The sequence below is a fragment of the Scyliorhinus torazame genome, chromosome 7 (genome assembly GCF_047496885.1).
Source record: "Scyliorhinus torazame isolate Kashiwa2021f chromosome 7, sScyTor2.1, whole genome shotgun sequence".
NCBI lineage: Eukaryota > Metazoa > Chordata > Chondrichthyes > Carcharhiniformes > Scyliorhinidae > Scyliorhinus > Scyliorhinus torazame.
The window spans coordinates 32,902,798-32,920,643 of NC_092713.1; the positions used below are offsets into that span (position 1 = coordinate 32,902,798).

Consider the following 17,846-nt stretch of genomic DNA (forward strand, 5'->3'; position numbering starts at 1 on the left):
TGGATAGTGAATGATGGTTTTGCCAGTGACACTCTCATCCCATGAACGAATTAAAACAATGTGTATATAGCACAAATGGGTGTATAGTAGGTGTAAAAATGCATGTGAGCAATTGCCATATACACCAGTAATCACTTTAATAATTTTGTTTGTTTGTAGGATAGTAATGGGACAATCTTGCGATGTGAAGTTGGTTCAGAAGGATCTGGAGGCTAAAAATGAAGGACTGTTTTCAATTTTATCTGACTCCAAAGAAAAGGTTAAGATGTTAGAAAGCGAACTAGCGGACAAAGAGGCCGTTTTGAAAGACCGAGATGCCTTGAGGGTAGAGAATGCAGGACTAAGATTACTAACAACTTCCCAAAGTGAAAAATCGCTTCAGCTCAATAAAGAACTAGAGGTCACCAAGTTGGAGATGAAGAACTTGGAGTCAGTTCTACAAATGCAACAGCTAAAAAGCAAAGAGGTAAACTAAAAATTAAATGTTTAATCATCAGAGCAACACTAACCTCGTATACGCTTTTTCACGCTGTAACATAACTTTTATTTTGCTTTTAATAAAGCTCAAGGGCGTGATTCTCAGGCCTCATTGTGCTCTCGCTCGAGCGAAACAAGGCTATTGAATAGCGGAAGAGGCCAAAAACGAGTCAGGCGCCAAACAGTTTGCAATGCAACCAGCCCGCTCCCGTAGGCAAAATTGAGATCTTGCCATAGCATGGCGAGAAACCACTTAAGCCCTATTTCCATACAATTATCGGGAGCCACCCCATTGGGAGCTTCCTGTGATGCATCAGCCTCAAGAGGTCACGCTGGCGCCGATTAATACTCCCTTTTAAAAATGTGAACCCGGCGGAAGGGCTTCTGCAGGGAGCCGAGGAGGTGAGTAGCCATCTTTGTTCACAGGCAGAGAGTCCGGGGGTGCTGGGCTTGCCATCCTGGTGTTCGGCGCGAATGGTTGGGGGGGGGCACTGCAGGGGTGGACCACCGTAGGAGGGGGGCAGTGCGGGGGGGAACCTCATGTGGCACCACCATGCCAACTCCTGGATTGCCCCTGCCCGTCTGCCCCACCGACCACCTATAACCCCCACTAACTGCCGAGGCCTCTGGCTGGACCGGCTGAAGACTATTGCTAATAGGGGATTGGCAATAGTGGTTAAGTGAGCACGTCACACAACCCAAGTGGATTCCCATGAGTGGGCAACCATGGAGCATGTGGGAATCATAACCTACCATCCCAATCAGACCGCGATGCCTGGCCATTGTGCCTGAGCACTGCGGAAGGCAACACCACGGACGTGCAGCCAACATCCGGGGGCAGTCGGTCATCCCCCTGCTTCTTCAAGGACCACCCCAGGATTAGCGGCTGACTATTGGGAGGCAAAGGGGTCCTGCTGAGGACCTGGCTAATGGCGCCAGTACGGAGGCAGGAGACCGACGGGGAGACTCAATATAACAAGGCCCATGTGGCCACCCAGTCTGTCATTGAGTGGTGCATCGTTCTGCTCAAAATGCGGTCCGATGCCCCGACCATTCTGGTGGTACCCTGCAGTTAAACCCCCCCGCATGGTCCCCGCTTTTTGGTGGTCTGCTGTATCCTCCACAAGCTGGCACAGCAGCGGGGCGACGAGCTGGAGGTTAGGGACAAGGAACATGTTGCCACCCCCGAGGAGGAGGACGAGGATGATGAGGCGGTGCTGGACCAGCAGGGGCTGGAAGACGATCCCAGGGAGGAACCGGATGATCAGCGGAGGCGACAGCAGCGAGGGTCCAGCAAGCCTGGAGGGCCAGGGTGGCACTCATACCCTCCCGCTTCACTTAGGACATGGCCTGCTTCTCCATCGATACCTTACCCACCCCATCTCTCACCCTCTCAGGGTCTGTGTCACATCGCTGCGAGGTGCCGGGGTTGGGGGCAGTGACAGAGGCACCATGCTGGTTGTGCTCAAGGGTGTTTAATTTGTCACAGGTTTCATACAATTCCTCTCCCGATGGTGCCGCCCCACTTACCCCACCACGTCCTCATCCTGTACCTACCTACCCCGCCCTCCTGCCCATGAGCCTAGATGTGCTTTGCCTTCCTAGCTCTTCTGCTATGTCTAGGTGTCTCCCCAGGATGCATATCTAAGGTGGAGGCAGCCAGCTGCTTACCTCGCCCTGCGTCCTTCGATGCACCTGATGGCTGCTCTCTGGGGGCCGGAGGGCCCCCATGTCGCTCTGTCCCGTGTGCTGACCTTGAGACGTGGCTTCATCAGATGGGTGGAACTCGGGGGAGCTGGTGGCCATCATCCCAATTCCATGGAAGGGTCCAGTTTGGCACCAAGGCCCCCTCCTCCCACTCTGTCCCATGGGGTCCTAGGGTTCGGGTTCACTTCTGGACAGAGGGGCAGTTGGTTCGAGCCCCAGCTGTCCCTGCGTCATCTGGCTCTGCCAGCCCTGGTGGCTCCCTGATGACTGCACCAAGGTATCGACTCCCTCGGTGATGCTCCTCAGCGACTGGGCCATGCTCTGCAGTGCCTTGGCAATGCCCACCTTTGACTGGGACAAACTCCGCAGTGTCCTGGCCATTCCCATCTGGGAGCAGGAAATGTCCCGTATCACCTCATCAAGGTCAGCGTGGTACTGGGTCACATCCCCCAGTGAGGCGGACATTCTGAGTAGACCCTCAGCCATGGCCTACACTGTCTGCGCAACGCCTTGGACACCTTCACTCATGCTGCCGACGTCATGCACCAGACTCTCCACTGCAATCGGCTTTGACAAAGAGCCATCCAGACTCGAAATGTTACTTCCCTTTTATGCTGAGATTGTCCAGTATTTTCTGTTTTTGTTTCAGATGCCAGCATCCGCAGTAATTTGCTTTATCTCCACTACGGTCACCATCCGAGCAGTGTTGGCCTCGGTGCCACGCATTTTCAGCGACATTCTATGCCCGTAGCCTCTGCGACTCCCCCAATCGGCTATGGACCTGCTGGAGTGTCGCTGACATTTCCCTCTGAGCCATTGGCTCTGGGTAACCATGTACCAGAGGCTTCGCATCAGGGACCCAGCTGGATCCTGAGATCCGACTGCTGTCTCACCTGGGGGTTCCTGCCTCCACCTGATATGCATCAGTAGCTATGTGGTGCTTACCAGATTGTGCCCCTGAAGCCTGACCAGAAATGTTTCCCACCGAGGTGTGTGTCTCTGCGCTGGCAGAGATGAAAGCTGTGATGCATCGGTTGTGTTTTCCTCTGAGCTCTCCTCCGGGGTGATTTGGGAGGCAGGAGAGGGGGCCAGCCGGGATGGGCCGGCGCCATCGGCTAGAGGACCTCCAGGAGAATGGACATGTGGTTAGTGGGGGACAGTTGGGAAACGGGGGGAATGGGTCAGTCAGTTTGGCAATGACTCGTGTTTGACAGGTCTTCCGGGTGGGGCCCATGGATCCTCACCTCTGCAGTTTCCACCAACCTCCGCGTTGGTGACTGCTCTGTCCTTGGCCACCCCGTCACCTCCAGGGCCCATTCCTCGAAGGTGGTGAGGATCCGTATGTCTGGCATGCTTCCACCAGTCTTGGCTCTCTCCCCGGTGATTGTGGGAGAGCTTCTCCTGCGTAGGCACAGAGGGCATCATTAGCCACACGCCTGGTTCATAGTGGTGGGATGGCGGGGTGTAAAGGAAGGATTGGAGGGGTGGGGGTGAAGGGAGGGTTGGGGGCCGCATGGAGGATTGGGGGGGTGGATGCTCACATGGGGTCGGAAAGGTCTCTTGGGGGTTGGGGGGGGGGGGGGGACACGTTGACCTTATGACACTGGAGGCCAGTCCTCCTGGTCACGCTCCCCCGAGGTTACGGCCGCCGCCACCTCATCCCAGGTGCATTTTCTGCCTTGTGGCTCACCCTCGGGGGACAGGACATCCCTCCTGGCTTCCACTGCATCGAGGAGCCTCCCCAGGCCTGCATTGCCGAATCTTTGGGCCGGTCTTCTCGGTGCCATGGCTGCGAGCTGAGTGGGGCTGGCTGGGTAAGTGCTGCTCGACCTTGTTCGCAGGGGACTGGTGAGTGTGGTGCCGGCGAATCGGCTGGCAAGCCTTCATTTGCGGCAAGATGACTGTGGGGCCTCATTTTAAAAATTTTTTATTAAATGTTTCAAACAAAAATATTTCCGTTTTTACAACTCAACAAGAGATTATACATTAACTGGTAGATAACATTATTTAAATAATATAGTGAACTTACAACAAAAACTAAAAAGAAAAAACAAATAGCAAAAACACAGAATAGTGCTCCCCCCCCCTCCCCCCTGGGTTGCTGCTGCTGTCATTTCTATCTTTTCATTATCGTTCCGCGAGATAGTCAAGGAACGGTTGCCACCGCCTGGAGAACCCCTGAGCCGATCCTCTCAATGCAAATTTTATTCGTTCCAATCCTATGAACCCTGCCATATCGTTTATCCAGGCCTCCACGCCCGGGGGTTTCGCTTCCTTCCACAGGAGTAGAATCCTACGCCGGGCTACTAGGGACGCAAAGGCCAAAATATCGGCCTCTTTCGCCTCCTGCACTCCCGGCTCTTCTGCAACCCCAAATATAGCTAACCCCCAGCCTGGCTTGACCCGGACCTTCACCACCTTTGAAATTACCCTTGCCACACACCCCCAGAACTCCTGCAGTGCTGGACACGACCAGAACATGTGTGTGTGGTTCGCCGAGCTTCCTGAGCACCTCCCACACCTGTCCTCGACCCCGAAAAACCTGCTCAGTCTTGCTCCCGTCATATGTGCTCTATGTAGAACCTTAAATTGAATCAGGCTAAGCCTGGCACACGAGGACGAGGAATTTACCCTACTTAGGGCATCCGCCCAAAGCCCCTCCTCAATCTCTTCCCCCAGCTCATCTTCCCATTTTCCCTTCAGCTCCTCTATCATCGCCTCCCCCTCATCCCTCATCTCCCGGTATATTTCGGACACTTTGCCCTCTCCAACCCATGCCCCCGAAATCACTCTATCTTGGATCCCCTGCGTCGGGGGCTGCGGAAACTCCCTCACCTGTTGCCTCGTAAATGCCCTCACTTGCATATATCTGAAGGCGTTCCCTGGGGGCAACTTATATTTTTCTTCTAGCGCTCCCAGACTTGCAAACATCCCGTCTATAAACAGGTCCCTCAGCTTCCTAATTCCTGCTCGTTGCCAACACTGGAACCCCCCATCCATCCTCCCTGGGACAAACCTGTGGTTATTCCTTATCGGGGACCACACCGAGGCACCCGTCACTCCCCTATGTCGCCTCCACTGCCCCCAGATCCTCAAGGTTGCCACCACCACTGGGTTTGTGGTGTACCTTTTCGGGGAGAACGGCAGCGGCGCCGTCACCAGCGCTTTCAGGCTCGTTCCCTTACAGGACGCCATCTCCAGCTTCTTCCACGCTGCTCCCTCTTCCTCCCTCATCCACTTACAGACCACCGACACATTGGTGGCCCAATAGTAGTTGCTCAAACTCGGCAGCGCCAGTCCCCCTCTGTCCCTACTGTGCTGCAGGAACGCCCTCTTTACTCTCGGGGTCTTTCCTGCCCACGCAAAGCTCATAATGCTCCTATCTATTTAAAAAAAAAAAAGGCCTTTGTGATCAGAATGGGGAGGCACTGAAACACGAAAAGAAACCTCGGGAGGACCACCATTTTAACTGCCTGCACTCTGCCCGCCAGCGACAGCGTCACCATATCCCACCTCTTAAAGTCCTCCTCCATCTGCTCCACCAGTCACGTCAGGTTAAGTCTATGCAGGGTTCCCCAGTTCCTGGCCACCTGGATCCCCAGGTATCGGAAGTTCCTTACCACTCTCCTCAACGGCAGAGCATCTATCCCCCTACCCTGTTCCCCGGGGTGCATTACAAAAAGCTCGCTCTTCCCCATATTTAGTTTATATCCCGAGAACTCTCCAAACTCCCTAAGTATCTGCATTACTTCTGGCACCCCTCTACCGGGTCCGCAACGTATAGCAGTAGATCATCTGCGTAGAGCGACACTCGGTGTTCCTCTCCCCCTCTAAGCACCCCCCTCCACTTAGAATCCCTCAGCGCTATGGCCAGTAGTTCAATTGCCAACGCGAACAGTAATGGGGACAGGGGACACCCTTGTCTTGTACCCCTATGTAGCCGAAGATACCCCGATCTTTGCCGGTTTGTGACTACGCTTGCCATATAAGAGTCTGACCCATCTAATAAACCCCTCACCGAACCCAAACCTCTTCAGCACCTCCCACAGATAGTCCAACTCCACCCTATCGAATGCCTTCTCTGCATCCATTGCCGCCACTATCTCTGCCTCCCCCTCCGGTGGGGCGTCATCATCACCCCCAGCAACCTTCGTACATTAACATTCAGTTGTCTCCCCTTTACAAACCCTGTCTGATCGTCATGCACCACCCCTGGGACGCAATCCTCTATCCTTGTCGCCATCACTTTGGCCAGCAGTTTGGCATCTACATTTTAGGAGTGAGATAGACCTGTATGACCCGCATTGCAGCGGGTCTTTATCTCGTTTCAGGATTAGCGATATCGTCGCCTCCGACATTGTCGGGGGTAGCATTCCCCTTTCCTTAGCCTCATTAAAGGTTCTCGTCAAAAGCGGGGCCAACAGATCCATATACTTCATGTAGAATTCCACCGGAAACCCGTCTGGTCCTGGGACCTTCCCTGCCTGCATGTTCCCCAGTCCTTTAATCACCTCATCCACCTCGATTGGCGCCCCCAGACCTGCCACCTCCTGCCCCTTCACCTTCGAGAACCTTGGCTGGTCCAGAAAGTGTAGCATTCCTTCTTTTCCCCCCGGGGGTTGGGACTTGTATAGCCTCTCATAAAAGGTCTTGAACACCTCGTTCACTTTCCCTGCTCTCTGCTCCATATTTCCCGTTTCGTCCCTAACTCCCCCGATCTCTCTCGCCGCCGTCCTCTTCCGAAGTTGGTGGGCCAACTGCCGGCTCGCCTTTTCCCCATACTCATATTGCATCCCCTGTGCCTTCCTCCACTGTGCCTCTGCCTTTCCCGTGGTCAGCAGGTCAAACTCCGTCTGTAGTCTTCGTCGTTCTCTGTATAGCCCTTCATCTGGGGCCTCCGCATATTTTTTATCCACCCTCAAAATTTCCCCCACTAATCTCTCTCTTTCTTTGCCCTCTTGTTTCCCCTTGTGGGCTCTGATGGAGATCAGCTCTCCTCTAACCACCGGCTTCAGCGCTTCCCATACTACCCCTGCCTGAACCTCCCCATCGTCGTTGACCTCCAGGTATCGCTCAATACACCCCCTCACCCTTCCGCAGACCCCCTCGTCTGCCAGTAGTCCCATATCTAATCGCCAGAGTGGGCGCTGCTCTCTTTCCTCTCCTAGTTCCAGATCCACCCAAAGCGGGGCGTGGTCTGAAACAGCTATGGCCGAGTACTCCGTTCCTGCCACCTTCGGGATCAGTGCCCTTCCCAAAACGAAAAAGTCTATCCGGGAGTATACCTTATGGACGTGGGAGAAGAAAGAGAACTCTTTAGCCATCGGCCTGGCGAATCTCCAAGGATCCACTCCCCCCATTTGTTCCATAAATCCCTTAAGCACCTTGGCCGCTGCCGGCCTTCTCCCGGTCATGGATCTGGACCGGTCCAGCCCTGGATCCAGCACTGTGTTAAAATCCCCCCCCCATTATCAAATTTTCCACCTCCAGGTCCGGGATACGTCCCAGCATTCGCTTCATGAATCCCGCGTCATCCCAGTTCAGGGCATATACATTCACCAGCACAACCGCCTCTCCCTGCAGTCTGCCACTCACCATCACATATCTGCCCCCGCTGTCCACCACTATATTCTTAGCCTCGAATGATACACGTTTCCCCACCAATATTGCCACCCCTCTGTTTTTCACGTCCAACCCTGAGTGGAATACCTGTCCCACCCATCCTTTTCTTAGTTTAACCTGATCTGCCACCTTCAGGTGCATCTCCTGGAGCATGACTACGTCCCCCTTCAGTCTCTTCAAGTGCGCAAGCACCCGTGCCCTCTTAATCGGCCCATTTAAGCCTCTCACATTCCACGTGATCAGCCGGATTGGGGGGCCATTCACCCCCCCTCCCCTCGTCGACTAGCCATCCCCTTTTTTACGCCATCTCCTCATCCAGGTCCCGCGCACCCGTCTGTCCCCCAGGCAGCGCCTTCCCGCTCCGACCACCTCATCTCTTACCAGTTCCCCCTTGCACTCAGCAGCAGCAACCCAGTTAATCCCCCTCTAGCTTGGTTACTCTCCCCATATTGCTTCCAGAGGTCAGCTAACTCTGGCTGACCTCGGCTTCCCCCGTTCACTCTTTGACCTCCCTGCGTGTGGGGCTCCCTTCCTTCCTGCACCTGTTTTCCCGCTATAATTTCCATAGCGCGGGAAAAATACCCACGCTTTCCTCTCGGCCCCGCCCCCTATGGCGCAGTTCCCTCATTCCCCTTCCCTGTCCCTTTTCCCACCGGCGCCCACATTTCTTCGTGTCCCCCCCCACATCGGGGGGAGAAAAATTCCCCGTCCAACATTGCTATACAATAACCCTCCCCTTTCCCCACTTTACATTTCTGTACCACCATCTCGCTGCTTCTCTCCAAGCATCAAACTCTCAAATCTAGTCCAGTTTCTCTTCTTGGATGAATGTCCATGCCTCATCCGCCGTCTCGAAGTAGTGGTGCTTGCCCTGGTGCGTGACCCACAATCGCGCCGGCTGCAGCATCCCAAATTTTATTTTCTTCCTATGGAGCACCGCCTTGGCCCGGTTAAAGCTCGCCACCTCCTTCTCGCCACCTCCGCACTCCAGTCCTGATACACACGTATCACCGCATTCTCCCATTTGCTACTCCGTGCTTTCTTGGCCCAGCTCAGGACCATCTCTCTGTCCCTGTCGCGATGGAACTTCACCACTATTGCTCTTGGTGTTTCACCTGCCTTTGGTCTTCTCACGAGGACCCGGTACGCTCCCTCCACTTCCAGGGGGCCCGTTGGGGCCTCAGATCCCATTAGTGTGTGGAGCATCGTGCTCACATAAGCCCCAACATCAGCTCCCTCTGCTCCTTCGGGGAGACCTAGAATCCGTAGGTTTTTCCTCCTCGAGCTGTTCTCCAGGGCTTCCAGCCTTTCAATGCACCTCTTGTGTAGTGCCTCGTGTGTCTCCGTTTTTACCACCAGGCCCTGTATCTCATCTTCATTTTCGGCTGCCTTTGCCTTCACTCCACGGGGCTCCATCGCCTGGACCTTTTGTGTTTCCTTCAGTCCCTCGATTGCCAGTAGCATCTGCGCCAGCACCTCTTTCTTGAGCTCCTCCACACATCGTCGGAGAAACTCCTGCTGGTCCGGGCCCCATACCATGTGGGCTCCATCCGCCGCCATCTTGCTTCTCCCTTCTCTACTCTGCCGCTGCTCCAAAGGATCCTTCGCAATCTGGCCACTACCGCCGCTCCTTTCCATACACACCCGGGGGGACTCCTTCCTTCGTCACTGGGTTAGGTTCGGAAAAAAAATTCCGTTGGGGCTCCCGATAAGAGCCCAAAAGTCCGTTGGAACGGGAGCTGCCGAGACGTGCGGCTTAGCAGTGCATCACCGCAACCGGAAGTGTGTGGGGCCTCATTAAGTGGATCAGTTAACGTTGTGGCCTCGGTGGGCTGAGCGCCAGGAAGCTTGTGGCAGTTCCCGCTTGCGGCCACACTTAGAAATCTGTTTGGGGAATTGCATCCCAAGTCCTTTCCAGACTTGAATAATGCTAACCTTGCATGATATGAAGAGTAATCTGCACTAAATCAGCAGGTTTATTCCTGTTCAAATGCTTCTGAACCATGATTGACTGAAGTGCAAGTTGCCTTCCTTTTCGACTGAAGTGCAAGTTGCCTTCCTTTTCAACTTTGTTGGTTTGCTTTCCTTGGCTCTGTGGTAAAACTCTTGAGCTGGATTCTCCGTTTCAGTGGCTAAGTGCCGGCTGAAATGGAGAATTTACGGGAATTTTACAAAGCCAAAATTGGCGGCGAACCCTCACCGATTCTGGGAGCAGTGAGGGGCTAGCAGCGGTGCCGGGTGAAACTCCTGCCTCCCATGCCAAAAATGGCCGGAGAATGGCCGGGTCGCTGGCCACGCATGTGCACGGTGATGACTTGCAGCGGTCGTGCTGTGCAACATGGTGTGGCCGTGCGTGGACCCGACCCGCCATCCACAACCCCACAGGACACCCCCTGGCCACCTCCCCCCAGCCCTCGCAGAAGCCTCCCCAGCCAGCGGCACGGAACCCAGCTGAGTGTGGTGGCGCTGGACACAATCCGCAGCTGCCACGCCGGGTTCCCGACCGCACTAGAACTGCGGTCGGGAACTCGGCCCATCGGGGCATCGCGAGAGGGCCTGCCGATGACACTGCAATGGTGCGCGACATGATGCCGCCACTTCGGAGGGGGCGGAGACTCTCAAACCGGCAACGGCCCCGATTTGGGCGTCGAGACTATGTCATCTACTTTCTAATACCTCCTTCCCTATGCCATTCTTGGCATCCAATTGTTTTGCTCTTGGGTAGTTTCCACCAGCTGTAACGTGAAAAAGCATTGAATATTTTCAAATAAATGGGGCTGGACTCTCCATCCCACCGCGCCAGATTTCTGGTTCAGCACGCCAGCAGGATGCTCCGTTTCACCGGCTGGTCATTTGGGGCTTCCCATTGTGGGGAAGCCCCACTCCTTCGGGAAACCCCCAGGCTGCCGGCAAAATGGAGCATCCTGACAGCGGAGAATCCAGCCCATGGTCTGACGAATATTGGTGCTTGTTGAAACCTAAAACCTTATTTCTCATAATGTTTTTAAAGTAAGAAAAATAACCACTTATTTATTGATTGATATCAAGTGTTTTGAATATATTTAAATTCACAGAATCACCTTCTTTACAGCGCATCGAGACTGTTCTGGCTCTCTGAAAGAACATTCTACCTAGTCCCACTCTCGGGACACATTCCAGGAACTCTCACCCTGCTTGTCCCTTTGCACTATTCCTGTCCCAGTCTGTATTTGGATAATTGAAGTCTCCCATTATATTTACTCTATAATGATTTCCCCTCATTGTAATTTCTTTGCAAATTTGTTTCTCTACATCCCTTCCACTAGTTGGTAGTCTATATACTACACAGATCAATGTTATTGCACCTTTTATATTCCTTACCTCTTGCCATAGAAATTCCGTCCCTGACCCCTCTGAAACTCCTCTCTATCCAGTACTGTATTGCCATCTTTAATCAATGTTGCTACTCTGCCCCCGCCTCCATTTTCATCCTTTCCTATCTCTCCTAAACACCTTGCACCCAGGAATATTTATCAACCAGTCCTGCCCTTCTTTGAGCCAGGACTCTGTTAAAGCAATAATATTATCATTCCATTGGTCAACCCGTGCCTGTAGTTCATCAATCTTATTAACATCATTAATTGTGATTTAGGCGTTATTACTTTCCTCCTGGCTCTGACCTGATCTAATGACTTACTATTGCCTACTCTAATTCTATCTAACTCTCGAAGCATTCTATTTACCTTGATATTACTCTCTGATATTTTATTAGTTAATACTTCCCACTGCCAGTTTTTCTCTTCTCTTTCACAAAAACCCCTCGGGTTTCCATCCCCTGCCAATCTAGTTTAAACTCTTCTCAGTAGCCCATTGGTCTCAGTCCTGTTAAGGTGTGACCTGTCCTTCTTGTACAGGTCCCTCCAATACCAGTGCCTCAGAAATCTAAAGCTGTCCCTCCTACTCCATTTCTTGAACCATGTGTTGAACTGCTCAATCTTCCTATTCTAGTGCTCACGGGCATGTGGATTTGGGAGTAATCCCGAGATTACTGGTGAGGTCCTGCTTTTAATTCCTTTCCTAACTCCCTAAAATCTACTTTTTGGGCCTCATTCCTTTTTGTGTCTCTGTCATTAATCACAATGTGGACTGCGACCCCTGGCAGTTCACAAATGTCCTGCAGTCATTGTGTGAAATCCTTGACCCTTGCACCAGCAAGGTAACATACCATCCTGGTACAAGCCTATAGCTGCAGAAATGCCTGTCTGCTCCCCTAACTGTCAAATCCCTTAGCACTACAGCACTTCCACTCTTTCCCCTCCTCGCCTGTGTAGCTTACCACCTCCTGTCTAACTGTTTTTCACTAACATATCTTAAAAATTCTGTAAAGTATTCACTGCAGTATGATGTAATATAATAACACACTTGTCACTAATCGATCAGGCAGAATTTTATAGTTTATTTTAACCAAGTGGGAACTCAGCATTGGGAAAAGTGTTGTGCTGCCTAACGACTTCATTGCTGGCTTTTCCTGGCTTTTCTTTTGGCGATTGGTTAAAAAATATTCAGGTGGCGTGTTCCACGACGTCACGCTGGCGAGATGGGCTCTGAATGCTCTATATGGCAATGAGGTTCACAACCTTTCATGGCGGGAATTCCATTATGTCATTGGCGGAGGGTGGGGACAATGCGAACAGGAAATCACCCCAATCAGAAGCTGTTTGGGGGACTCCCATTGGACCCCCCCCCCCGGCTTTCCCGTCCGCTGAAAACGGGCGGAGAATCCCAGCCATCATTTCCTCTGTGCCAAGTCCAGAAAGGCCTGCACTTACCAACCAATGAACTTACACAACTCCTCTCTCTCTGTCTGTCTCTCTCTCTCTTCCTCACATATATACTCTCGCTCCGAATTCCTGCTGCTTATGGTCTCTGCCTGTTCTCCTGCTCCTCCGCCATTCTCCTTGCGATCTTTTATCCTGTCTCTGCTAATTTGCTTGTGCTTTTACCCTTAAATTTGAAGGTATGTGATGAGTTGCATTTCATAGATCCATGTTTAACATTATGCAAGACCAGTAAATAGTGAGAGAATAGTGACTGAACACATATTTTTCAGTTAGCAAATTTTGAGTTAAGAATTGGAGAAAATTGGTATTCTAATGGGTGAAACAAGTTGTAGAATGAAACAGTTTGGAGGGACACTCCAGTCTATAATAACTTGGTGCTTAAAGTAAATATTGTAACTCTGTCCAGATACATAGAATTGGAGATCTACGTGTTTAATGTAGTTCTCCCTCTTTCTGTATTGCAGATTGATAGTGGAGGATTTGGTCCCAGTTCAAGCTCCCTGGGTGTCTTTTCTTTTACCAGGAAGGCGATAGGGATGAAAAATTTTAAATTAAATGCTGATTCGAGTGATTCGCTGATTACAGAACTCAGGTATTTTTTAAATGAACTGCCTTAATTAATGCAAGACGGTTTAAAAAATTTGAACTTGACCGTGAAAGAGCAAGGGGAATGGATGTACGCTAGATTCGTTCATTCATGTGTGTTCTGCGCGGAAGCAGATCCTTGGCTCATTGTCTGGTGATGTTTCAACCTGACCTGTTTTCTTGGCTGATTTTATCAGTGGTGATTTGCTGTTGCTTTCCACTCTCGGGGACAGGGCGAGCAGGCGTGCCTCAATTCTACCTCAGCCAAAACAGGGATTGAACCCCTACTGTTGGCATTATTCTGAACCACACTCTAGCCAACTGAGCAAACTAGCCCCCTCTAGTACATTAGATCTATGTTTTGATTATAGCTTATAACATCAGTTATTTTAACAAAAACTTTCTTACAGCGTGAAATTTTAACCTGATTTGATTCAAGTTCACCGGGGTTCAAGGATTCATGTCTGCAATTACGCACTGATTGAATAATTTTATAGCCAATGCATTTTTTCGATAACTATCTTTCTTACTGACTTGCTGTGTAGTTTGGCATAAAGGGCAGAATTCTCCATCCCGCCGTAGTGGGTTTGGTGGTGGGCGGGAGGGGAGAATGTAGCGGGAACCGAAAAGTCAGAAATCAGCTAGTTATAAAACACATTGCGGTTCTCTCATTGGAGAGTTAATGGCAGCCATGGAGGAGGGGAGATGTTCTGGTGATACCCTAATAGCTGAAAGGTTCCAGGAGGAGTAAAATGAAGTCTGATCATCAGGAGAATTCTCCTCTCGCCCTCCAAGCCATTTTCTGACTTCTAGAGAGAATAGCCATAACATCATAAGAACATAAGAATTAGGAGCAGGAGTAGGCCATCTGGCCCCTCGAGCCTGCTCCACCATTCAATGAGATCATGGCTGATCTTTTGTGGACTCAGCTCCACTTTCCGGCCCGAACACCATAACCTGTAATCCCTTTATTCTTCAAAAAACTATCTATCTTTATCTTAAAAACATTTAATGAAGGAGCCTCTACTGCTTCACTGGGCAAGGAATTCCATAGATTCACAACCCTTTGGGTGAAGAAGTTCCTCCTAAACTCAGTCCTAAATCTACTTCCCCTTATTTTGAGGCATTGCCCCCTAGTTCTGCTTTCACCCGCCAGTGGAAACAACCTGCCCCCATCTATCCTATCTATTCCCTTCATAATCTTATATGTTTCTATAAGATCCCCCCTCATCCTTCTAAATTCCAACGAGTACAGTCCCAGTCTACTCAACCTCTCCTCGTAATCCAACCCCTTCAGCTCTGGGATTAACCTAGTGAATCTCCTCTGCACACCCTCCAGTGCCAGTACGTCCTTTCTCAAGTAAGGAGACCAAAACTGAATACAATACTCCAGGTGTGGCCTCACTAACATCTTATACAATTGCAGCAGAACCTCCCTAGTCTTAAACTCCATCCCTCTGGCAATGAAGGACAAAATTCCATTTGCCTTCTTAATCACCTGTTGCACCTGTAAACCAACTTTTTGCGACTCATGCACTAGCACACCCAGGTCTCTCTGCACAGCAGCATGTTTTAATATTTTATCATTTAAATAATAATCCCTTTTGCTGTTATTCCTACCAAAATGGATAACCTCACATTTGTCAACATTGTATTCCATCTGCCAGACCCTAGCCCATTCACTTAGAGGACGGGCCCTGCATTTGTACTTGGGCCTTAGGAGCCCACGACTTAATAGGATTAGATCTGGTCTCTGGTCATTGGTGCTGGTTTAGCACAGTGGGCTAAATAGCTGGCTTGTAATACAGAACAATGCCAGCAGCACGGGTTCAATTCCCATACCAGCCTCCCCGAACAAGTGCCAGAATGTGGCGACTAGGGGCTTTTCATAGTAACTTCATTGAAGCCTACTCGTGACAATAAGCGATTATTATTATGTCTGTCAACTTCAAGTCCAGTAAGGAAGATCAGCATTGTGAGTTGAGATTGGTTGCTTTCTATGCCATGTGAAGATGCAAATATTGCTGCAAAGGAAGTGCGGACCAGCGTAGAGTTCTTATCCAAAAGTTTGTTTGGGAAACTATCGGTTAAGAAACTCAGCTGCATAGAAATTCACATTGCTGATAAATACTCCTCTGCCATTGCTACCCCTTGAGGACTAAGGGTTGAGAACCAGCCTGTCATACAATCCTAATAACGAATTATACACAACATACAAGGGTCTGGAAACAAGCTGCACTGAGGTTAACATCACATGAATGTTAATCTCAAAAGGGGATATTCTGAGTGTGAGGAAGATGGAACCTCAAGATAAGAGGATTGTGAAGATCCAAACCAAACCTCTTTCATCTGACCATGGCATTCACATACCCATGGAATGGTTTTCAGAAAGTATGATTTATTTACAGTGATTGAACACCTGTGATCCTGAGGTAACATCAAAATCTTTTGACTTTTCTAACCCTACCATTATATCTTTGTGCAGCCCTACATCGGCAGCAGGGGTAGAGGCAGCCTGCTGACTGCAACAGCCTTACACATGTGATGACCTTGGCAGATGTCCTCTGGTGGCCTGAGCCCTGGAGTGGCCGGGATTCATAAAGTCTCCAAGCTCAAAGGCAGAAGTACCCTCGCTAACTTGTGCTGCTGGAGTTGGTGTGTGCACAGGCAGAAGGGACTCTGCGTGGTTGCATACCCTTGAAAGTGCCCAGTTGGTGGTAGCACTGCAGTCTCTCGGCGTCGAGGTCCCAGGTTCGATCCCGGCTCTGGGTCACTGACCGTGTGGAGTTTGCACATTCTCCCCGTGTTTGCATGGGTTTTGCACCCACAACCCAAAGATGTGCAAGGTAGGTGGATTGAACACGCTAAATTGCCCCTTAATTGGAAAAAATGAATTGGGTACTCTAAATTTATATTAAAAATAAATAAATAAAGTGTCCAGCTGACATTCATCCTCCCTGTGGGTGCTAGCGGGTCCCAGCCTGACTTCTACAGGACATTGGGCACCTGGAGGGACGTTGAGGTGCCTTGTCCCCATGCAGTCTACATCCTGATAGTGCCGCCAGAGTGTGTGGCGATGGAGTGCAGAGCTGAGCGCAAATCCGACGGAATCTGCTGGATCAAGGCCTCCATGATGGTAGCCAACCTTTCCTTGGAGGCCTTGAGACACTTGCATGTCGTAGGTAGGACAGCAGACAGAATGTAGATGGACTCCTCCATTGCGAGCACTAGTCTGTTGAGATTCTCAAAGTTCTGCCGGATGTTCCACTGCCTGCCTTTGGATCTCCATCTGTGAGCTGGCAGCCACTTTCAGAGAGTCATCATCTGACTGGGACCGCCCTCGATTGTCTGAGACCTGGACTGTCCATGCGTTCGACTGCTGTGGGGACATAGTGAGTTGTGACCCCGAATCTAACCTTGAACTATACCCCACCGAGATGTATGTGTGTCTCTGTGCTACTGGAGGGCACAGGTGAGCACTGTGATGGTTGTTTCTGGGTCCCCTCATCCTCCGACGTGCTCAAGGTGCTTGGGGTGCTGCTAGCTGTCCACGGTCTGCTGGTATCTGCAAAATATGAAAGGACAGTTTTTTAGTGGATGAGCTGGAGCTAATTCAGCGTACATTGCACTCGCAGTGAATTGCAGAATTCGGCGGTGTTGGAGTTGAGATCCGTACTACATTGTTGAGTGAGGCCAAGCTCTGCTGCAATCTCTTCAAACTGGTGGAGAGTGAGGATCTCTGCCATCCATCACCCACTCTGGGCTCACTCACATTTGTTGTGTGCGCGTTTGGCCTGTATGGAGCCAAAAGAAAGAGTTGATCAGAGGAGATGAAGCAGTGGTTTGGTGAAATGCATGTCCTCTGTGTGTGGTGCGCCCTATCCAGAAGGGACAGAGAATGGAGTGTGAGCAACAAGACAGATGGGATGGTGGTGTTGTTACGATTCCAGTTGGTGTTACTACAGGATGGGAAGATCCCAGAATGTAAAGTTTGACTTTTTTCAGAAAACGTGGAGGAACAGAGTCACAGCTCTGCTAGTTAGTTTTTAATAACAAATCTTTCAGAATTCCTTTGTCTTAAGCTTCAACATGTATCCAAATTCTACACAAATTCAGGTACTCAGTCCCCAACAGAATACTACTGCTTCAAACACTGGAAATAAGAACACCAAACCTTACGATTGCTTCAAATATGTGGCTTGTCTGTAGTAAACCTCATCAGCTCTTTTCTTCCCATGTCTGACTTTAACTTCCATGCACAGTATCCTGTTCCTTTTTGCTTTAACATTCCCAGAGTTTCTTTTCCATTCTCTTGTTTCTAGAACTAATTGTCCTTTAGTTCCTCTGGAGTTTACTTTGGTGCCCATTACTCTATTGTATATCTTTCCTGCTCTTAGCAGATTTTAGAGCTGTTTACTTTCTCGCTTCTGGCCTTAAATGCTATGAATTCAGCTAAAACAACACTCAAAGTCTTATTATTACGATCCTGGACCAGACTCCCAACAGTGGCTAGGAATACTGGACAGAAAACCCAATATTTTATTTTAATTTTGTAAGACTGAAGAAAGGATACCTCGCTCCATGAGTGATTTCACAAAGAAATAGGGAAATGGTACATTAAAACAAACCTTATTG

At 50.5% G+C, this 17,846-nt stretch overlaps 1 protein-coding gene across 6 annotated transcripts in view; it reads left to right on the forward strand.

The window, feature by feature from the left end:
- The window catches only part of ccdc18 (coiled-coil domain containing 18), a 239,684-nt gene that overhangs the window by 59,363 nt on the left and 162,475 nt on the right, over nt 1–17,846 (forward strand). For all 6 annotated transcript variants that reach the window (XM_072510511.1, XM_072510508.1, XM_072510507.1 and 3 more), the window contains 2 exons: nt 160–466; nt 13,091–13,218. In XM_072510511.1, the coding sequence (XP_072366612.1) occupies nt 160–466; nt 13,091–13,218 (435 nt within the window). The remainder of the gene's footprint in view (nt 1–159; nt 467–13,090; nt 13,219–17,846) is intronic.